This window comes from Osmerus mordax, chromosome 7 (assembly GCF_038355195.1).
Source record: "Osmerus mordax isolate fOsmMor3 chromosome 7, fOsmMor3.pri, whole genome shotgun sequence".
Lineage (NCBI taxonomy): Eukaryota > Metazoa > Chordata > Actinopteri > Osmeriformes > Osmeridae > Osmerus > Osmerus mordax.
In genome coordinates, this window is record NC_090056.1 from 8,086,714 (window position 1) to 8,110,186 (window position 23,473).

General features: G+C 45.7%; 1 protein-coding gene across 3 annotated transcripts; it reads right to left on the bottom strand.

The window, feature by feature from the left end:
* Positions 1 to 3,285: 3,285 nt before the first annotated feature.
* Positions 3,286 to 23,473, bottom strand: nfatc2a (nuclear factor of activated T cells 2a). 3 transcript variants are annotated; one of them, XM_067240119.1, is made up of 10 exons: positions 23,378 to 23,473; positions 20,280 to 21,213; positions 19,996 to 20,164; positions 17,371 to 17,573; positions 17,103 to 17,275; positions 15,065 to 15,205; positions 12,031 to 12,086; positions 11,804 to 11,936; positions 10,861 to 11,613; positions 3,286 to 5,602 (listed from the first exon to the last, which is right to left on the bottom strand). In XM_067240119.1, the coding sequence occupies exons 1-10, from the start codon at positions 23,433 to 23,435 to the stop codon at positions 5,547 to 5,549; spliced, it is 2,676 nt and encodes an 891-aa protein (XP_067096220.1). In that variant the 5' UTR covers positions 23,436 to 23,473; the 3' UTR covers positions 3,286 to 5,546. The 3 variants fall into 3 exon arrangements, with proteins under 3 accessions (XP_067096220.1, XP_067096218.1, XP_067096217.1); XM_067240117.1 differs by lacking the exon at positions 23,378 to 23,473 and adding an exon at positions 21,673 to 21,863 and having other exon boundaries at positions 10,867 to 11,613; XM_067240116.1 differs by lacking the exon at positions 23,378 to 23,473 and adding an exon at positions 21,673 to 21,863.

Sequence of the window (23,473 nt, forward strand, 5' to 3'; positions counted from 1 at the left end):
CACAGACCTCTGGCTGAATGCCAGGAGGAACTGATGACTATTTTGAGGTGGATTTTGCTACCTAGTCTAAGAGGAAAGGTGTGTTTGTGTGTTACATTGTTTGTCAACCCATTTTTGGAACAGAAGTATTATGTTCAACAAAGGTATTTCACTCATGTGTCTATGAATGATTTCCTACACAGGAACAGCAGGGGCTGTTTTTACAGTTGTGCTTACTGTCACTTCACATGCTAAAAATGGACTGTAACTGGACAGAAGCATTATGTAAAAGCCCTACCTCACAGGGGAGATTGACTTCAGAATTGAACTAAGTGGCATCGCGGAGGGCGGCTGCATTAGTATTTACAGTGGGAGGCTATTGTTCTGGCTGCTGTAATGAGCTGAGCTCAGAGATTAGGGGCACATCAGAGCTGATGCCAACTGTAACCTGGGAGGGAAAGAAACTGCCCTGAATTATTATAATAGTGAGCCCAGTGTGCGTTCACTGTGGGAGACTCTGGTGTACTCTATGACCATGTTCATCCATCTGCTTTCATTATCACGTCCTGATCTCTCTACAGTCTAACTCAATGACATCCAATGTACATCTGTCCTTGTTCAATCTCTCTCCCCCTCTCTTTCCCTCTCTCCCTATGTGTTATTTTTATTGAATTATTTTCATTGTGTGAAACTGTTCATATACTTTATGCTCAAACTGTGTGGGATTTTTAGTGGAGTGTTTTGACAGACTACACGCGTGTGTGAAGTGTTCACATTCAAGACACTCATACACAGAAAGCAATTACAGAAATTCATATTTTACACACTGTTAAAAAGTCATGCATTGGGTCAATACCCTTATGACGTGGTCATCCTTACACAGACTATTCCTTCGTGTTTTTGTACTGCATGATTGACCTTCAACACAGCTCTGTCACACAAGATGCTGGCTCCCTCTGCTGGCCAAGGTGAGAACATGCAGACCAGGTCCACCCTGGTGCTCCTTCCCCTCATGATACAGCAGTGGTTGCTGTGAGGCTGGCGATCAGCATGGTGAGCTTCCCTTCCCTGGACCTTGCAGCGGAAAAACTGTGACTTGTCAGACGTACAGTAAAATATCTAAGCTTATGGAACATTTAAATGGTCCATTTATGTTAATAATGTGAGTCAGAGTATGCATGTTGTTACAAATGAGTCATCTAAATCAAACTTCCATTGGATGGAAACCTACTGTAGGTAAAACATTCCCCTACAGTATGTAGTGGGACCTAAAATATCATTAGTGTACTTTCTTTTAATTGCAAATCAATGTGAGTTCATCATTTTACGTCATTATTCAGATGTGGAGCCTGACTTCAGCTAGTCAAGGTCATGTTTGTACACCTTGTTTATGCGTGTAATCCCAGGAAACTGACTAATGTCTCTGCTGGCTTTCAGAAGTGTCTGCTACTGAACAGTCACAACATTATCCACATCAACAAGCCTTCACTGTTAGTCAAAAACCGTGCAATTATTTTTAAGAAGGACAATTTGGTGTAAAGATAGAATGAGCATCTTGCAATCTATTTCTTTATGCATCTTTTACTATTGAAGACGTTTGATAGGGCAATTAAGTAGGTATTGGACATCATAGAGCTGACTGAGATTTCAAATGCCACTGGATTTGGTGTTTGCTCAATCGCACAGAGTCAATGTGATATACAGTCTGAACTTGTTACACCACTGAGCAGAAAGGCCACATGACTCACCCAATGCATATCTGGAAGCGTGGGGGTGAAAATGGTTCATCTGGTCAGCCCACGTGCTGTGTTTTTTCATCCGGAGTGATGTCATCGTAAGACTTCCTGAACACAGGGTTCATTCACAGAGTCCGCCTCCCGCCACCAAAACTGGGCTCCAAACAAGCTGTCACCTAGCAACAGGGCTTCACAGCCTGTGAGATCCCTTGTTGTTAGTTGTTTGAGGGAGTGGTGGGGTTGTAACTTTGTGTGTGTGTGTGTGTGTGTGCATGTGTGAGAGGAGGAGGGAGAAAGAGAGTGAATAGATGTACATAGAATGCCACTGGGTTCAGTTCTAATAGAGGACTATTTATGATAGAACAAACAGGCCTCCATACAACCATGTGTATTTGTGTGTGAGTGTGAGTGGGGTTCAGGGGGCTATGATGAGTCACTGATTGCTGGAGTTAGCTGTGCTGATGTACATTTCCCCCCTACAACAGCCAGTCTGACAACAGACACTTGTGAAATCTGCAGTTCTGTATGTAGCATACAATAAATAAAAAATAATTCAAGAATGCCAACTAGTTTGGCATGTGAAAGAGTGGAGGGAGCCCAAACACAACAACATATCAGAGCATCAACTCATTCATATTTAATTTGCAACACCTGAAGATGTGTTGAAGAAAACAACATTTTTTGATGACGCTATTTTAAAACTAAGCTACCTCAGTAACTGCCACGTGAGTTAGACCACTTCCACAGCCTGCGTTCTAGCCTTGCATGGTGTATGTGTCAGGTGAATTACACCACTTCCACAGCCTGCGTTCTCGCCTTGCATGGTGTAAGTGTCAGGTGAATTACACCACTTCCACAGCCTGTGTTCTCGCCTTGCATGGTGTATGTGTCAGGTGAATTACACCACTTCCACAGCCTGCGTTCTAGCCTTGCATGGTGTATGTGTCAGGTGAATTACACCACTTCCACAGCCTGCGTTCTCGCCTTGCATGGTGTATGTGTCAGGTGAATTACACCACTTCCACAGCCTGTGTTCTCGCCTTGCATGGTGTATGTGTCAGGTGAATTACACCACTTCCACAGCCTGTGTTCTCGCCTTGCATGGTGTATGTGTCAGGTGAATTACACCACTTCCACAGCCTGTGTTCTCGCCTTGCATGGTGTATGTGTCAGGTGAATTACACCACTTCCACAGCCTGTGTTCTCGCCTTGTATGGTGTATGTGTCAGGTGAATTACACCACTTCCACAGCCTGTGTTCTCGCCTTGCATGGTGTATGTGTCAGGTGAATTACACCACTTCCACAGCCTGTGTTCTCGCCTTGCATGGTGTATGTGTCAGGTGAATTACACCACTTCCACAGCCTGCGTTCTCGCCTTGCATGGTGTATGTGTCAGGTGAATTACACCACTTCCACAGCCTGTGTTCTCGCCTTGCATGGTGTATGTGTCAGGTGAATTACACCACTTCCACAGCCTGCGTTCTATTCTTGCATGGTGTAAGTATATGCTAGGGTCAAATTGATGGATGTAAAAAAAACAATACAGAACACAATATTCTACTATTATGATTTATTGCTAATTTAGGAATACATGTTTTGCCTTTGAAAAAAAGAGAGGAACAGAAACTTAAACATACGGTAAAACATTTAACACAGTACATATACTAAGGTATTATTACAATACACAATAAGAATACAATCTACATTACACTACATGAACAAGCTAAATTATGTCATGTTCAGTAAAATTGAGTCTACAAACCAAATTTTGGATTTGCTTAACCCTGTAGTACATTTAAAATAACACTTTACACTAAGATCATCTTGAGACAAGTAAGATGGTCGTAAATCTGCATGAAAATATTCCTTGATTTTTATCAAACTTGTTGAAGAGCATCTTAATGTAAAATGGTAACCTTTTTTTTATCAAAAATCTTTTTAAAAGCTTTCATATCAATTGAACCAGAATAAAATGTCTTGTTTCTAAGGATATATTACAAATACATTAGATTAACAATTACAAGCCTGGAAACAACTGATGCAGTTCATAAAAAAATATTTTCCTCTATTCTCAGTAACGTAAACTTCTAAAACAAGTATATTTTTACAGTTTAAAGCAACATTGTATTTACAGTTAGGGAGAAAAAAAAGCTTTAATAATGTATACATTCAGGATTTTTCATCAAATGGTATGCTGTGCATAGAGAGAATGGCTCAACAGAATGGATCTTCAAATATCCTGTTTAATAGTATATAATATCTAAAATAATGAGGTCAACACTATTATACAAGGCCCATACCAAATTTCAGTCTGCATATTTAAATCTTTTATACTTATGCAATTAAAAATCCACCTCTAAATTGAAAATAAGTTACATTTACTTTTGTGCTTTTACATGCATAGATGTCCAACCTGTAAAGCAGACAATAACATTTTGCTCATCTTGGAAATGTGACATTATCTTGAAAATGTAAGGCACACTACCTACAGAAGCATACAAATACTTGATTATGAAATAGGCACATTGTTAGCTCTGCATATTTGATTGTAATTGTGGTCAAAAACCAAATTAGAGGAATTATAAACAAAATACCAGATGCATGTAATTTACTTATTGTCAATGAGTAACACAATAGCCACAGATTCTGATAAAAGTTACAATCAACAATAAGAGAAATACAAATAATATAGACAGAAATGTAAGAGCAAAAAACATTGAGCTAGAACCTGAGTGTAGTAAAAGGCATTCTATAGGTGTACAACACTCAAGCTAAATTAGCCTACTAGCTACTTTAAGACTGGCAATATGTTTAAGAACTCTTCTCCTGTAATCCTTACTCAACCACTTTGGGAATTATGTAAACCTACAGTATCAAGGCTAGTATTCAATAATGTATTAAGAAAGGTGCAATATCATATATTTTTTATCTAAAATAAAACATAGACCCACATGAGCCCTCTTTGGCACATCAGCAAAAAAGCAGAAAAGATTTTGATAAAAAAAGTTTCAAGTTTGTCACCTGAAACAAAGAACATAGCCTACAACAAATTATGCAAAGTTATCTTTATAAACAGTGCATATAAGAATAGTTGGTGAAACTACAATCATGTTTGTTTATCCACAAAGCAGTGTGTGTCTCTTTGAACGTAGATATGTACAGTTAAATTGAGATGATCAAAGTAAAAATTATAATATAATAATCAGCTGCTATAAGAACTTCTCAACATACTACATACTCTACACTGTCTCAGTGTAATATGAGCAAGTTGGTTGGATGACATGTAAGTGTGTTTGAGAGACACCCATTAAACATATTTGGTGACGCGTATTTGGGTAGCTAGTCTGAATTGTATTTCTAGAAAAACCAAGTGAAAAACGATTATACTTAAAGTTTACTTAGAAAGTACAAAAATACTGCACCTACATACTGTAAATTAAAGTTGTTAATAAGTATGTGAATATACAAAACAGTATATTTTATGCATACTTACAAATGTGTAGAAAAAGATAATAAAATGTACTGAGCGCTCATTTAATATATTTAAATTAGATTTAAGTATAATTTTTCCAGCTTGGGCCTAATACCCTCTCGAGTTTTTTTTTTACCACTTTACTTATCTTATAAAAATAAAGCATAACTTAAAATTTGTTGAATGACAAAGTAAGCATAACTTTTGTTTTTTGGCCTGAACTTTACTGTATGAAGTAAGTCTTTGGTGTCATGAGGTGAAGATGGTAACGACAACTTCTTCATTTTCTGACAGAGTTCTGCAGTTCACCTCATAACTACGGGGTTTCTGATGTCACTTCCTGTTGCAAGTTCTTCCTCTATGTCTGCCCTCTTGCATGGACACCAGTCAGATCCTTCCGGATGATTTCATTCACTACAAGACCAAAAGACACAAAAAGGCTGTTAGAAAATGAAAACTTTGAGCAAAAATAAATCTATGTCTTCCTGGAACACCATGGTGCTCAGAAGGCAAATTAACACTTAAATACCCAAAGCCATGTCCTGGAATTAGTGATCTCTGAGTGGAAGTTTCAATCAAGGTCTGGGCTGCCCTACAGGTGCTGAACAGGCATGTAGTGGCCACTAGGTGGCGACGCACTACTCAGTCATCTACCTATTTTTGGCTTTCACTTCCTGTTGTTCTCTGGGGTAACGACGGGTATGAATGGAAACTTTCACAGTTTTAACAATCTAAAAATAGAGGCAAGGAGTGTGGGGTACACACACCATGTTGTTGGGAAAACAGTCACACAGTTGATGAGGTCTGAAACTTGACATAAGCACTTCACCACAGCCTGTAGACCTGATGAGTTCAAACCAGAGACAAAAGATTCATAATCTATCAAACAAATCAGTTTCTATTAAAATAATCAGGGCCATCGTCCATACCATTCAAAAATGTTAACTCAGATGGAGGATGGATCAGCCTGTAAATGGAACAGCAGAATGGCCTCACCAACGTGCTCCTGAGCCGGCCTACTTATCACACATCACTTGAACAATAGGGAGACCTGAGCTAAGCAGCCAGGAATGTCTCGAATGTATAGCATGCCGTCCGTCCTGATAGACGACATCCTCAAGGCAGCGTTTGGGCCTTTATCAGAGTCTCTCAGGGTGCTCAGGCCCTTAACCCAGACTTGGAGTGAGACTAGGGGTGAGACTATGAGTGACACTGAGAGTAAGACTGTGAGTGAGACTAGGAGCGAGACAGAGTGAGACAGAGTGAGACTAGGAGTGAGACTAGGGGTGAGACTATGGGTGAGACTAGGAGTGAGACCGGGAGTGAGATTGAGACTAAGAGTTATACTGAGAGTGCGACAGAGTGAGACTGAGAGTGAGACTGCGACTGAGACTGAGAGTGAGACTGCGATTGAGACTGAGAGTGAGACTGAGACTGAGAGTGAGACTGAGAGTGAGACTGAGAGTGAGGCTGAGAGTGAGACTAGGAGTGAGTCAATGAGAGAGACAATGTGGGACTGGGAGACTGGGTGTGAGACTGAGAGGGAGACTGACAGGGAGACTGAGACTGAGAGGGAGATTATGAGTGAGACAGTGTGAGACTGGGAGACTGGGAGTGAGACTAGGAGTGAGACTGAGAGTGCACTACCACTGTGCTACAAGCCTCACAGTGGAGTGACATGAGGAAAACATGAGCATTTCTGGCACATTAAAGACAACTAATGCGCTTTTCCTGTTTCTCTTGAATCTTTAAAATTGTGTAATGACTTGATTGATTTTAAGCGTTTGAAATACAGAATCATAATTTCTGTGAATACTGTCACTTCATAGTGTGTGCCAATGTGACGTGTTCTGAAATATGCAGATAACATATCTTTGCATTTCTGAATGAACAATGCAGAAGAATAACCGTCTTATCGGGAATATTGTTTTACATGTAAACAGAGATGTCAATATTGATCTGGCCTCCAATTGGTCCTATTTAAAACTAGGACCTACATAGTGTGACCAATGCTACAAATATTAACAAGCAAGTTAATTGAGAACAGACTCCAACCCAGCCACTACATCCCTGGCTCACATACTGCAGAAGACAGGATGAAAAACAGCCATCTTCACATCGACGACTCATCAAACACACTCACATGCTGCAGGGCTAATGCTGAGGAACACCGCATGAAGCATATTTCACACTCCCCCCAAAAAGGCACTCATCTCACAAATGTCATTCTTTATTATGTATTCCTATTCAAGTAGGTTTGGGGAAAAAACGTAAAACAACTATGTTAGGATAACAGAGATGGTACTAAGACGCATCCCGTTTTTGGCATAACAACCTAATCCCAGGGAGAAAGGCAGCCTGCAGAGAGAGCTGTGTTTCTGCAGCTCAGACCAGCAGGCTGTCTTCTGCCTCTGTGGCAGACGATCACTAACAGATGTGCCAGCTCCACACTGAACTCACTTTATGGGCCGATGCCTGCGAGTGAAAGGCGCGAGCAGACGGCTGCAGCCAAACCGGGTGCTCTGCTGTCGTCACCAGCTCAAGGTCCCTGTTTATTTTAGTCTCGTGGAATTCCCTCTGACACCCAATGCCTTAGAGGAACCTTCTTCTCCTCGGCCGTGCCACTGGGATTTCATGAAACGGAGTCAGAGAGGCTGCAGAGGCAGCGCCACAGCAGAGCAGCACACAGACTGGCTTTACTGAGGGGAATGAAGGGTTGGCACGGAGGGGCCATTGGAGGCAGGGCCCAGGAACACTCAGACTGGACTGTACAATAGGTGAGTGTCTGGCTCCTGGGTCCAGCACCAATGGGCAGTTCTGTTTACCCACTAGGGGTGGGAGAGAGAGACACACACACACACACACACACAGAACACACACAGTACAGTAGCTGACTCAGTCACACTGCACACTGCGCACTGTGAGATGGAGGGATGTGTGTGTGTTTGTGTGTTTATGTGTGTGTGTGTGTGTGTGTGTGTGGGGGGGTGATTATGGTTGTGTGTACGACGTCCGTGTATGTGTGTGTGAGAAAGAGATATTGTGGGTGCATGTCAGGAGAGGGATGGGGAGATTCTGTTGGCTGCATCAAGTGAATAAACCCTCAGAACCAGAGAGCTGCTTGCAATAGACCAATGTATGTTCCACATACAGACCAGCTTACCCCAAACTACCAGACCCTACACTGTACCTCAGGATACCTACAGAATTGAACAAGTCCACGGATCTCTTTATATCTCCTATATTCTTCTTATCGCTGTCATCGAATACATTTAGTCATTTAGCAGACGCTCTTATCCAGAATACACAAACACTTGACTTGTTCATTAAGATATATTAATAACTTCTCCTATTTCCATTCCCTACAGCCGCGTGGCCATTGCTGCGTTTGATCTGCCAACTCCAAAACAGGCCGTAAGTGAGGTGAAACTAATGATTGTCCACCATGCTGTTTCTGTGTGCTTTATCTCTTTCTTTCGCTCTCTCCCTATTGGAACAACTTTACCTGCTCCACTGCCTCTGGGCTTAATTCCAGTCCTACAGGACTACAGTAGTGGCTCTTAACCTCCACACCCCAGAGAACAGGTTACGTCCTCCACTCAAGACTTGTGTGTGTGTGTCAAGCAGCCCATGCGGTCCAATTGGAGGATCCGACAGCACCAGGGGGCTGGCCCCCAGATCAGTTGAGGGACCCGGGAGTGGTGGTGTGGGAGGCATGAGAAGATGAGCTGTCGACACAGCACCTTGGAGTGGGTGGTTAACACCTTGTTATGGTGTATTCATAGTGAAACATGTCACAACTTTCATCTAGCATCCATCCCCCAGGTGACACAGTAGAAACATTACCATGATGTGACACAGTCACCGACCGCACAACTGCGATCGCTGGATGTCCCTACTTATTTGACATGAACTGAACGTGAAAGACTGTGTTAGTCATTACAGTCAAATCCCTTCTGTGCAGAGATATGTTTGGGGGTTTATAAGTGTGGGTAGAACCAGATCAAGACATCTCTGGAGTTTTCCCTTTTTCTTTCATCTTCCTGTGTTTATCTGAGAAGCTGTGAGCGTACAGTGGTGGTGGTCTGCCGTGTCATTTCTGTGAAGCTGCCATCTGCTTACAACTTGCACTGAGGGGGAAACGACATGGTAATACATTTCTTTCAGTCTATCTTTACACTTTGCCCAGGTATCAGCTGCACCGCGCACGACAAAAGCTTTTTCCGTCAGGCAACATAACACTACAAGTGAACTAGTGACTACGCAGTAGTCCGCACATTATTTAGTCAACAGAGATGTAAATATAATTTATTGTGAGCGCCTACAACTCCTCCTTGGGCTTAAGAAGCCAATTAAACCCTGTAATTGTAACTACCCCTATTAGTCTCTTTATGAGATTTCCAAGGAGATGCAATATGTTCAAGAGCTACCATCATAAAGGGGGAGAACAGAAGAGAGAGCACCCAGAGAGAGAGCTCACACCTAGGGAAGGGAGGATAAAACACGGCCAGTCTGGTATGAATCTCCCATTAACTCCGTTAATTCTAAAACAGTAAACGCTGTTGCTGTTTACTGAGGGAAACCCTATTGGGCTGTCCAAAAAAACAAATTCCATGGCTTGCCCCCTTTCACTCTCTCGCCGTTTCATTTTTTCCATCGAGCACGCACTCGGACCCTTCCCTTTTCCTGCGGACTGCCTCCCTCCCTCCTATCTTACGGAGATCAGGCTGGGTTTCTGGAGGAGAGCAGCTGCAAATAGGAATTTGCGGTGCCAGATTGGCAGAATCCCGGGGATGGAAAAAAGCAAATCCTCTGGTGGGTTCCCCCACAGAATTGAGGGGCGCAAGGCCAAGGGGAAGTCCTGGCCAAGTATAACAAACAAAGAGGCTTTCCCCGGCTCTCCCAGGCAGCCCGTTCCACAGTTTGACAATGGTTGCCATGGAAGTTGTTTTTCACATCATAACAGTGTCAACATATCCAAGCGGTCAGGAGAGCGGATTTTTTTCTCCCTCACTTTTTTCAGAAAAAAAAGAGCGAAGTTGAATTTCCTGGTGTGTGCCGGTGCCAGAGAAGCCCCTCTAATTGGGAGGGGACAGAGAGTTGGCCGCTGGGAGACAACTCCTCCACTGACCCTAAACCTGACCTTCCTGACCCAAACCCAGACCTTCGAGGCTACACTATCAGGACAGGCGCTAATGAAACGACACGCAGCTTTGAGGTTGCAAAATAAGGAAGAGGAGGCGTAGCTCCCACGGCAGGCTCCTGGATGGAGTTCTGCATTATTCTCTAGAAGGGTTGTGAGGTTGACAGGAGCAAGTGTCAACACATGACTCATAATCTGTGTTATTTCCACCTTGAGTGGAACAAATCTATACCTCTTGGCAAGAAACAGGGTCAACTAGTCAATATGCCTTGCTCAAGACAATGTAGGGCTGTAGCAGATACAAAAAGACAGTTGCTGTAGAGAGACGGACACAATATCCTTCAATTGTTCTTGAATAAATAAAAACATCTGCCAACTGTCGATTTTCATCAAACGTTGTCCTTAAATAATGGCAGTTAATGGCAAAGTGCCGAGACTAGAAGGTAATACTCAAATAAATAATTATATAACACATGGAAAATGTATATGTAGGATTCCATTCACAGTAAATACAAAAAAAGGAACTTACACTCACCGTCATCAAGGTAGGCCTGATCCAGGTTTTCCTCCTTAACCGTGACCCGTCCTGGCAGGCCTGTGGCCTGATCCTCCCCTGGGGGGCTCCTCTGGGCCTCCATATGTCCAGGACCAGAGCCTGCAACTGGGAGAGACCGACCCTTTGGCCCTTTCTGCACATAGGCCTGCTGCTGGATCACCGTGGGGAAGTGCTGGGCCTGAGCCGGGGTGGGGGAGTGTGGGGTCCCTGCCTGCTGGGCATACCCATCACAGTAGAGGATGTTGTGGTTGTCTGCCTGGGCAGGTGGAGGAGGGTCTCCCCCCCGAAGAAGGGGGTGGTTGGTGGGGGAGAACTGGATGATGGAGGGGTGTGGGCCCACTGAGTGCTGGTGCTGCTGGGCCCCCAGAGGCCCTGGCTGGGCCGGGGAGCCCGTGTGGACCAGGACGGAGCGGTGTGGGTCGGGCATCATCCCTCCAGACTGCTGGTAGTGGCCGGGGCTGCTGCTCAGACTCTTACCCCCGCGGGAGTAGACGATGGCTGGGCTCTGCTGCTGGAAGCGGGGGTCTGGGCTGGAGGTGGGCATACCGGGGCGACTGTGGACCTGCTGGCAGGAGGCCAGGCTGGAGACCAGGCTGGTGTCGGGCTGGAGGACAGGCCGGGGGTTGTGGTAGTAGGACTGAGGGGACACTCCCAGGATCTGGGGCATGGCGAAGCCCATGTGACCTGACTCATACTCATCCAGGGGCTCTGATTTAATAGATGGTACTGGAGGAGGATACAGAGACAGAGACATGGATTTAACTCTTGCAGTTGACATCACATGTAGATAAGGACGTTTACAAGAAATGTCTAGAAAGAATGTTCCAGAAAACATGACAGCAGGGGACATGTTGGCATACCACCGATTTACTACTGTACATTGACCTGTATGTGATGCGTACAGTGCAGACTCTACCTGCCAGAGGTGTGTATGTGAAGTGCTGTGGTTGGCTGCGCTTCCTCTTTCCATTGATGACGTAGAAGTTGACCTTGACAGAGTGACAGATGGACGGGTCTCGGTAGGAGGGCACCTCCACAAACAGCATGCTCTGTAAAACAGCAGGGCTGTCAGCTCATCGATGGACGACAACAGTGGATGGGAACTGTGTTTGACGAACACTGCGGTCAACCAGGCAGACTTACAGGCTGGCTTTTGTCTTTGTCCACAGTCGCCTCCAACTCCCAGATCTGTTGTCCATCTGCGGAAGACGAGACGAGAGGAAATAAGATCACGTCAGTCAGGAAGAGTTGCTTCTTCTCAAATCTGGGCCTTTCACACAAGACATTGTAGCACGTCCATCCATGGTGCAATCACAGGACGGCTGTCAAAACAGTGCACGTGTCATTTGATGCATTACGATGACATGGACGAAGAACCAAACGAACACACAGAACCATTGTGTCCCCATTGTGTTTGGGACGGCGCGAGCGTGGGAGGTGCCGCTCTGTCTGGTCTCTCGTGGCTGCTTCAGGCAGCCGTGGGAGGGCCCAGTCAGCCAGCGGGCCACACCGTGTGACAGAACATGCAACAGGCGGGGTGCAGGCTCTTTGTGCAAGAAGATAATATCTCTGCGAAAACCACTTCCTCTTCCAGCAGCCAGTTTCACACTACTCTGGAGGGGGGGGGGGGGGGGGGACGCGTTCACGCAAGCCGACATGCAGCTTAGGCCTTGCTGAACAATGTGTCACCGCCAAGTGGTGTGGTAAGAATCATTCTAGCAGACTGGAATTCAAGCAGGTAGAACAGTTCAATCATCACTGATCATTCATTCGGCCTCCTTCCACACTGTGTCTGTCAAGAGAGAACTGTTTGGTGTACGACAGGCTCTTTTCTACAGTTAGGTGGGAACCCCCATGTCAGCCTGCAGATTAAACCCATATGGCTGAAATGAGTCAGCAGGAGAAAGGGGGATTCCATACGTCTTGCCAATATTTTCTTTTTTTTCTCTCTCGCTAGGCTCTTATGATCAACTTGCTCCGTTTTGCTAACGACAGGTGGTGACTGCTGCTCTCTTGGCATCTATGTTTTGTTTTCCTTTTGTTCCAATACTACTAAGGGATACCCCCCCCCCCTCCCATTACTCCCCCCCCCCCCCCCCCCCCCCCCCCTTCTCCCTGATAATTCGACACAGGGAGAAAGGGTTAGGGAGTCAGGGACAGAGCAGACAGGTAGAAAAAGAGGGGAGCGAAAATGAGAGCTGAGCTCCAGTTTGGCAGGGGAACCTTCCCTCCCCTGACAGCCATGAGAGCCAGGGGAGCCCAGCCCGGGGCCAAAGGCAGCATTCTCCCTTCCAGAGGAGTTCACAGCGGTGCTCCACAGCTCTGTGTCATCCAGAGAAACACTCTCCAAAACAATGAATGGCCAATCCCTCTCGTAGATTATTAGGACTTCTTTCCGTCTTTGGAGGGAGCCCATAACTGCAGCGTGTCACATTGCAGCGGGAGGGAACCCCGGGTTGAAATAAGCTCAGCAGACACATGGTCCAAGTCTGAGCTCCAGACATCCCAAGAGACACCACGTCTTCGAGCCGCCTTCTCCCTCCATCTCTCCCTGCTCTGTCTCTCTCTCTCTCTCTCTCTCTCTCTACCTCCCTCTCTCCCTGCTCTGTCTCTCTCTCTCTCTCTCTCTCTCTCTCTCTCTCTCTCTCTCTCTACCTCCCTCTCTCCCTGCTCTGTCTCTCTCTTTCTTTCAGACAGCAGTGGATACAGTGAGTCATGCTAGCAGGCCATATGCTAGCAGACAGAGCTAGCAGACAGACACACCACTCACGGCCCCCTACAGGCCAGAGACAGCCGTTAAGAAACACAAATCACATCTAGCAACTATCTGTTAAGGATAATACATAGAAACTAGATAGTCAATACAACTACGCAACCAAAGTTTGATAAAAATCAGATGTCATCAGCACACACATTTAGCTAGGATAACCCAGGTAACGCTTTACACAAAATACTGCTACTTTCCTTAACCCTTGTGTTATCTTCGGGTCATTCTGACCCATCAGTCATTGTGACCCACCGTTGTATTGCGACAAATTTACCTCATACAAAAACAAAGTGAAGCATTTTCTTTTAACTGTCGGGCTGTCTCAGACCCCCCACATTGGAATGGTTAAAAGAAAATTATTTTTATTTGTTTTTGTATTGGGTAAAATTGGGTAAACACAACGATGGTTCGTTATGAACCTTTGGGTCATGTGACCCGAAGGCAGCACGAGGGTTAAGTATTAAAACATTGTGTATTAACAAAAACGTTCATATGATATCATATAGTATAGTTATGTACCCTTAGTATAGTTAGTCCACATATTACATTTTTTGGTATATGTTTATTGTATGCACCTTCCTGCCAAAGCAAATTCCTTGTCTGTGCAAACTTTCATGGCGAATAAATCCCATTCTGATTCTGATTCTGATATATGATATCAAGAATCCTATGTACTGTTATACTTCTGGAAGCCTCCTAATAGGGAGGGCCCGTATCTCAACACTATGCAAATCTGAGAGTTGCGGAGGAGGAAAAGTCAGGATTCAAATGACAACATCCTCTGCTGAGCTGAGATGAAGGGAAGAGAGGACAGAGGTAACAAAAGATCATCTAAACCATCTTCATGTGTCATCACATGTTTTCGATTGACTGGGAAATAGTCCCGGCAGAAACGGAGGGTCCTCCCCACGAGTGTGACTGCGGCGCTGTTCAACACGTCACACAGAGCCGGGAGGTGATGACACATGGATAAGAGCTGTGAGGTAAAGGCCAAAGGAAAGTGGGGCTGGGACCTTATCTGGTGGAGAATGCAAATGTATCAAAAGGTGAACTGCACGAGGGCCAGCTGTACATTCTCATCCCCAGAGGGACGTGTGGTGGGGAGGATCTCAGAACTAGGGAGCTCAGGCTGTTGAGGCATGGAAACACCTGCAGGTGGTAACACGTGTAGGTCACACCTGACTAACAATTACAATCACGGGTATAAACTGATGGAGAAATGTGAATTTTGCTTTTGATAGCTCCTTCGAAAATACTTGAATTATAGCAAACCAGGCAAGAATAACCCTAACCCCCAGAGAGTTTCAATGATATAGTAGTGTGTAGTATTGTATAGGATTGTATTGGGTAGTATTGTAGAGTATTGTATAGTATTGGTTGAAGCATGCAGCAGTGCTGTGCTCTACTCACCCTGGGTCTTCTCCATGAAGATGACCTTTGAGTCAGAGCTGAAGTTCTGACCGGTCAGGATCATCTGCTGGCCCCCCAGCACAGAGCAGCCCTCCATGTCCTGCTTCTCCACCATGGGCAGCTCGTGGGCCGAGCGCTGGGCTGGGGGTCAAACAGGGCACACAGGGCGTCACACACTCCACAGACTCTCACGGACAGACAGCCATTTTGGATAACTGAGTATGTTAGTATGGGATGTAAACACAAATCATCAGTTGTTTTATATGTTTTGATAGGCAGGCACACTATTTACAATCACTTGGCAATCTTGACCTCATATATTAGACTTAGCTTAGCCAGAGGAATGACAGGAAGGAAGGTTTAACCTTTGATTAACTGTAACCCACAACAGGGAGAGTACTGCAGTGCCGGGTTGCTGAACACACACGTTTGTAACATGAATGTAAGCGAACAGCTTTATCGTGTGGGCTATCAAACATTCAGACAGTCTCATAATGCTCAGCTCCTGCTGCCCAGTGCTCTGCGGGGCTCTTAGTCATTTCACTCAGACAAATCTCTGCATGATCGGAACCACTTTTTAGAGCAGCCTCCAGCAGGGTCCATTCAAACACAGGAGGAGGGAACGGTGAAGCGTCTGCATTTCCAGTCGTGCCTAATTACGCCATTGAACTTGGCATGCATCCAGCTCATTCTCTGACCCCACCAAGGGGGGGGGGGGGGGGGGGGGGGGGGGGGGAACCTGACATGGCTGCCGTAGTAAGTCCCTGCTCATGTCCTGGACTGATAGTGTTGGATGGGATGGTGATAAGGAGGCATACAGAGAAGCTAGCCAGGGAGAAGAGAAGCCTCACTCTGGACACAGCCACAGGCTGCCTCAGAAGTGCTTATTACTGGGGCTGTCAGGGGCCTGATTCTGCCCGCCAACAGCTTGGGTTACATCCTGCCAGATCAACCACTGGGAGCAGAGGGCAGACAGTCGGTGCCCGCAACTTAATGGGATCATGTTCTCTTGTTTGTGTCAGTCTAAAAACATTGTGTACGCGGGAGCCCGAGGCGGTGGACCTGCCGATCGACTTCCTCATGCTCATGAACCCTGCAACTGAAATTTGATATCCATTCAGCCGCGAGAGGTGTCGACAAACAATCGTGACCTTTGGACGGGTTTGTGCAGCCTACTACACTGAGAGTCAACAAGAGAAGATGAGGCCAGGTGGTTGGTCTCTTCTCACACAATGGCTGACACGGTTCGCTTGTCCCTTTCTGTGACAGATGTGGCAATATACGGGAGCGTAAAACTTGATTGGTTCAGCACTGATGCTAACGCCAGCTCCCAGGACCATGACCAATTCCTTTTTTCTTTAGATGATCTGCCGGCACCGTCCTCAGCCTCCAGAGGTAGATGGTGGAGCAGAAGGGAGAGAGACTGCCTAATCATATATGTACTTAGCGCTCCCTGAACATGTTTCCTGTCATTTCCCCTTGTTGAGCAGTGAATCATTCAACATGAGATAAAGGCCCTCTTGTGTGAGTTTAGATCATATCAGGTGCTGTAATAACTCTGTGTAGACACACGCACGCACACACGCACCCACGCACCCACACATACACACACACCCACACATACACACACACCCACACATACACACACACCCACCCACACATACACACACACCCACCCACACATACACACCCACGCACCCACACATACACACACACACACACAGGCCAGCGTCACCATAAAGGAGTCTTTGTATGTGTGTCTGGGATATCAGCTCCAGTCCTCCCACTCATTTGAATGTTGTTTCATTTTCACTGTGTTTACTCTTGAGTTAAGCCTGGTCAACATCACTCCAATGAAAACATCCCATACCAAACCCCAGCAGGAAACATACATGAAAACAGTCCGGCTCTGTCAAATCACATAGCCACACAAACCTTAGCGTTCGGCACACTTGTAGGCATACACCCGACCTAATCAGAACATGCATGCTTATACAACGAAGAGTGGTGGGATTCGGGGAGGGTAGGATTCACTCACAGCACTCGATGGGATGGGAGGCCACTTGCAGGGAGGCGTGTTGACCTCCTGGCTGGGGTATGTGGACCCGGAACACCAGGCGCACACGCGTGTTCTTGCGTCCGATGTCCGTCTCGCCCTTCCTCAGCTCGATGTCAGCGTTCCTCAGCTTCAGGATCCCGGCGCAGTCGATTCTGCGGGGAACACACAGGGAGGGGGGGGGGGGAATCAACGCCTGCGATAGAAACCAGGAGAATCCCGTGTGACAGGGCACAGGTCGGCGTCTCACATGGCTTTCATGTTGTTCTTGGGCTCCAGGGGGATCTCCAGGACTTTGGTGCCGTTGAGGATCTTCTCGTAGCTGGTGGTGGTGACTGTCTTCCCCGTGATGCGGTGCACCTGGTAGAAGGCGTGTGGCTTCAGGATGCGCTCGTCTGCCGTGCCGATGAAGATCTGCAGCCCCAGAGGCTCCTTGCCCCGGTAGCCATGCAACTGGAACACACACACACACACACCACAGGAAGTCAAATGTACAGTAGTATTAAATACTGTATTTATTTAGCAGATGTGTTTATCCAAAGCAACGTACAAGGGGGATTTGAACTTGGGACCTCTTAACGTGCAGTCAAATGCAGGCTGCAAAATGCATCACTATTATGCCATGTAAATGCATACATGCTCATCAAGTTATTCTTGAACAATGATGGTGACACCGCTATAATGTTGTTCAGTCTAGAGCCCTTTTTATCACGTCAGACTGTGGAGCCTTATTTCTACCAAACCCGTAGTCGTGTCAACCCTTTATGATGTGAAGGGTGACATGCAAATCTTTCATGAATGTTTTCCCTTTGTTTTAACGATGTGCCTTAAGAGTCAGTTGGCAGCCAGCAGCCAGCCCCCATGGCAAGGTACCTTACCAGATCACAGACTCAGACCCACAGCTACAAACATTCCCACCCCCTTCGACCTTGACCCACAGCCAGCAGAGGGTGCACCGACTCGGAGCCACCCGCTCCACATGGCTTCTGTTTGTTGTTTAGTAACCATCTCTGGATTCAAAAGAACTTCGAAGGGAATACTTTCATTCACTGGAATCCCAGTCCAGGGTCTGACAAACCAGCCCAGGGAGCCTTGGTGTCAGACTACTTTAATTTTAATTTTGTGCCTGAAAGACTTCTACCTACTACTCACTCACTCTCACACACCCACACAGTAAATGTGTCCACAGCCACACATACAGATGAACCCCACAAGATTCAGATCAAAGGTGCACCACAGACTACATTGGAAGGAAGTGTGCACGAGCACAAAGCCTAAAGTTTGTAAAGATTGTCTCTCTGTCCACAAGTCATGAACCTGAATATGCCTAAGTGTGTTCCAATTACAACACAATGTTCCACACATGCCTTAAGTTTACATCAATAAATATAACTACATAAGCATAACTGTACTAACAACAACACTGTTCTGTAGAAACTGATATGCAGTTACACAGTTTATTACACTTAAGCTGCATAGGCAAAGGATCCCCAGACTTAGTTCCATTTGTGTATTAAAGTATGCTTCTAAACTCTAAACACAACACAATGCCAACATGTCCTTGTCCCTGTGAGTTTGCAGAAGTAATTTATCCTAAACAAATCCTTGCCATTCATTTACACACTACGCCAGCACTGTGTGTGTGTGTGTGTGTGTGTGTGTCTGAGTGTGTAGTGTGTGCGTGCACGTGTGCGTGTCTGTGTAGCAGGTGAGAGCAGAGGTAAAATAGATGAGTTTGGGGCTGCTTGAAACCTCATCTGGTTTCCTTTTTGCTGTGACACAGACAACCTGACAAAAGAGAGGGCAGGAAACAGAAACACCCAACAAAAAGTGGAGGGAAAACTCCTGGAGGCTTTAGTGAGTGTGAGTTGCTGTGTTCATTCACATGGAATCTGAACAGCCTGTTGTAGTATTTCAGCTTTAGTCTTGCACTTGCCTCATTTTCATCCTTTACAGCTGTTCACTTCAACTAAGGCAACATCAACAAGCCTGATCCATCCAGGTACCGAGGCTGCCAGTGTGAGTGAAACAGAGGACGTCTACTGCAAACACTTAACAGGCCATGTGAGAGACCTGTTGCCATGGCAGCAGCAGTGAGTGAGTCAGAGACAAGTCGGTTAGGAAAAGTAAAGTGGAGGGCAGGGTCTGTACAACTGCAGCCAGTCAGTCAGTCCAGCGGTTCACGTGATTCGCTAGCTACTACAAGCAGGATTTACTGGCCAGCATCCGAAACTGGAAAGAAAGAAATATGTTATTTCCGCCAGGAAATAAAGTATCAACACAAAAAAAGCTTTTAAGAAGTTGCCATGGAAACTCTAAAACATGAAGTAAAACGAATAGCTTACATAAGCAATAAGCCCAACAGTACTGATGACAACAGTACAACCATAGCTATTATTTCACTGTGTACATCTATGTTTGGTCATTGCAGCAGTGTTGGTGTTGGTATGGATGAACGCATAAGACTGGGAAGTCATTTCAAAAAAGTATTTTTAGACCTAACCACTCTGGTAATTGCAGTCCTTTATTGCCAGAAAGAGCTATGTTTGTGGTGTTGTGTTAGCTATGCTGTTCTAACGGCTAACACAAGTCTGAGCCCAAGTTGAATTAAGGGCACAACTGCCAAGTTGCAGGGTTTAGGTTGCAATGGGACATATTTCTGGTACAACATATCAGTGAGAAAAGAAAAATAGCAGTACCACTCCAATCCTGGCCATTCAGCCCTGTAGACATGGTGCTGTCGAGTATTATTTTGAACTTAATCTGAGAATTCAAGACACTGAGGTCAGCTCTCAGAGTTACTGCCTAGGCTTTGGCTCAGTGGGCTAACACCACATCAATCCGTGGGGTCAAAAGCCCCGGGTGACATACACACCTGGACTACAGGATGGCCTCCCGTGGGGGCTTTCACGGCCCCCCTGCTACCCTCGGTCTCGTAGTGGGCTCGGTGGTGGGGCTTGGGCTGCACGTCGATGTTGAGACTGTACTGGTCCGTACGGCTGGGTACAGGCCATTCCAGAGGAGGGAGAGATGCCACTGGGATGCTGGAGAGAAATCAGGTGAAAAACAATGTAAGCTTCCTTTTTAGTGCAGAAGAAGACATGTATCCAATAACATTCCTACTCAAATATCCCTGGCTCTACAGTATTGACCAGCCACCTGCAGATGCTGGGGACCAGCTGCTTGGGCCAGATAGGTGGGATCACAAAGAAGGGCTCTGTTCCTGGCTTGGTCTTGATGTCTTGTTCACAGGATACCAGGTAGTTCAGCTCCCCATGGTTCTCTGGGTAGAGAGTGTATGGCTGGGTGGTCTTCACTATCTTACTGGGCACCAAGCCAGGATGGACGGTACCAAAGCCATTCATGGCCTCAGCCAGACTGTTGGGGGTGCCGTAGTGGGCCGTGATGTTGGACTCCTCGTGGCCCCCATGTGGAGAGGGACTGCGAGAGCGGTGGCCAGTGACTAGAGTCGGGTTGCGGTACATGTCGTAGGTGCGCTTGCCCTGTGGGGAGGTGGAGCGGGAGCCGGGCCTGGGGGAGGGTGAGCGTGGACCCAAACAGCCGTCCTCAGCCAGGCTGGTGCGAGGGGAGGTGCCCGGGGAGGTGCGGGGGGATCCGGTGTGTATGTTCTGGAAGCGGGGGCAGAGGTCCCCAGCCGTCTGGGTGCTGCTGGGAGACACACAAGGGGAGGCCCAGGGGGAGTAGCTTTCAGAGTGCCAACTGGTGGAGGAGTTGCTGCTGGCGGGGCTCAGACACTGGGGCTCCCGGTAGGCCAGGCTGTCATGGCCTGGCACCGTCAGGGTGGGTCTGGGGCTGATGTTCAGGGGGTGGTTCTGCAGGGAGTCCCGGCCATGGTTGTAGTGCTCCCGTGAGGGGGTAATCTCGATGCGGGGGCTCAGAGCCAGACCCCCAGGCCGGGACTGGTCCAGGTAGTTCCTGGCCTCCAGGTGTTCATATCCTGTGAGGACCTCTGCCGTGGGTTGGTTGTAGGAAGGGCTGCACAACTTGATGTTGTAAGGAGAGGCCTCCTCCTGGGGGTAGACTGAAGAAGTCGAAGGGCTGAGGACTTTGTGAGATGAGAGGTTAGGCTCATCTATGAAAAGGCAGAGAAAGAGAGAGAACAATGACCATAAGTACTTAAGTAAACAAATACAGTATAACAAACTGCAATGTATAAGATAGACACCTACTGTAGGTATAACTAGGTTTACAAACACTGTAATTGAAGGCAATAAACAGATTGTGATATAACAGCAACTTTATTTCAAGTTTTTCAGATTCTGAGATTTAAATCATTTAGTAATTCTAAGAGACTCCCTCAGTTAATACAAGACCACACTGTATCCTGAGATATAACCACACTTATACAGTGTGGTCTTATATTAGTTTTACACTCTTTTTTTGTTTCAAGTTTTCATGAAACATCTAAACATGTAATCAGACCTAATAGGTACATTTTTACATCAGTCGGTAGGGTAGGCGTTATTAATTAGTTGGTCCGAAATCTATCGGTGGTGCAACTCCACTCTCCTTACTAAAATCTCAGACAAACCTTGGTTTCCCCCTGGGAAGTCGCTGCAAGGTGGTTCGTACTCAAAAAGGTAATCGAACTCCAACTCATCTTGGCAGTTAACTTGACTGAGTTCCTCTTCCAGTTCTTTTTCGTAAAACGAGGTCATCTGTCTTACTTTCCAAAGTTTTAGTCCAGCTTGAGTATATATATTTCTTTATAGAATTTCGATGTAGCCTACTACTACTCCGCGTGCACTAAGGCCATACGACGTCAAACACACTGCCGTGATGAAGCAAAGATGGACAGAGGCAAATAAGTTGCTCAAATGCTAACTGGATTCAGTTTATGCATAAGTAAACTGCAAACTGAACGATGAGAACAGCAGCTTCCTGTTTCAACTTCACCGCATTGAGAGATTAAGGCGGGACTATTTTCATATAGAGAAGTAAATAAATAGCCTGGACTGCAAGGTGTCACGCGGAGTGTTCACGCCTCCCTATGATCACTCAAAGAACAACTGCAGGTGCAGCTTCAAAGTGATGAATTGCATCAGTGGTGTACGTCTTAATGGTTTATGTGGTGCTGCCCCCGGGTGTTTGAAACTAAAACACAGACTCCGGATTGATACACAATAAAAGCAATTCGGATCAAATTAAAATGATATATTAAGCAACACAGTAGAACACTTAGGCCTACTCCTTGGGGGTGTTGTACAGATAGCTTCATATAATAATGAAAACGCAATAGATGAGTCATGATTGAAATCAATTAACTACTAATTATCTTTGATTAACATATCAACTGCCAGCATTCTAAAGATATTTGTGAAAACATCCATACACCTGGGGTAGGTTCTATAACTTTAAACCATTATTTAGGCCATATCAAGTCTAATCTGCTGCACTTCTGGAAATGTGTAGGCAGCTTGAGGTGACCCTGAGCACAGTGCACTGTACTCATGAAACATAAAGTATCTCTGTTCCATCAGGAATGGCACCTCCCGGGGTGCTATGCTTAGTCAGCAAACACACCGACGTTTTCTCGTCTCAGAGTATCGAGAGGAAAGTTGGCAGAACAAACCTCATTCATCAAGTCGTTTTCTACATTCAACCGTTGTGTTTGCAGCCCATATGTTCTGATAGTTATCAATTCAAGATGAATTAAATGGTGGTCTCTATGGTCTTAAATAGGCTAACTGGAGAACAAAAATCCGCAAATGAAGGTTCCCACTGTATATTGGACATGTTCTGAAAACATTTAGCATTACCAAAACAATGTATATCCCCATTTTACTACGGCTTATCTCATTCTGTGCTGTGCGCCTGGACCGTTACTTCTAAGAAAGACCCGTTAGAGCGCACCTGAACGCACGCTCTAAGAGTGTGCAAATACTCAGGTAAGTCTACATTACAGTATAAAGATACGTTGACATTGTCATTCATATATTCATCTATCTAAATGGACGATGACAATGTCAATTTAATCAACTTCGTATTTTGTTGTGTTACATAGGCTACTCCCAGTTTACACTCTCCAACTGCTGGCTATTTCCCCATAACTTTATCAAAAGCCAAACTAAAGCGCATATGAAATACTATAACGTCTTACATAACTGAAAAGTTGGACCATATTAAGAAAGCAATTACACATTTTCCATCAGTTTGTCGGTGACTATAACTCGTTAATAATCAAATGGGTTGATTACCAGATTATCACAACACTTCAGCACGCGCGGCATCCATACCTTGATCCATCGACCTCATGGTGTGGTACTGTGCCAGTCTCCAAGATTCTCTAAACATTTGTAAAAATGGAAATGGAAAAAAGTATATGATACAAA

What these genes read in the sequence shown, in the direction of transcription:
- nfatc2a (XM_067240116.1), bottom strand. Translation starts at nt 21,799, where the DNA reads ATGACCTCGTTTTACGAAAAAGAACTGGAAGAGGAACTCAGTCAAGTT. An exon ending in ACAAAGACAAAAGCCAGCCT is followed by an intron (nt 11,937 to 12,030) that starts GTAAGTCTGCCT and finishes GCTGTTTTACAG; the next exon opens with AGCATGCTGTTTGTGGAGGT. An exon ending in CTACCTTGATGACGGTGAGT is followed by an intron (nt 5,603 to 10,860) that starts GTAAGTTCCTTT and finishes TTGGTCTTGTAG; the next exon opens with TGAATGAAATCATCCGGAAG.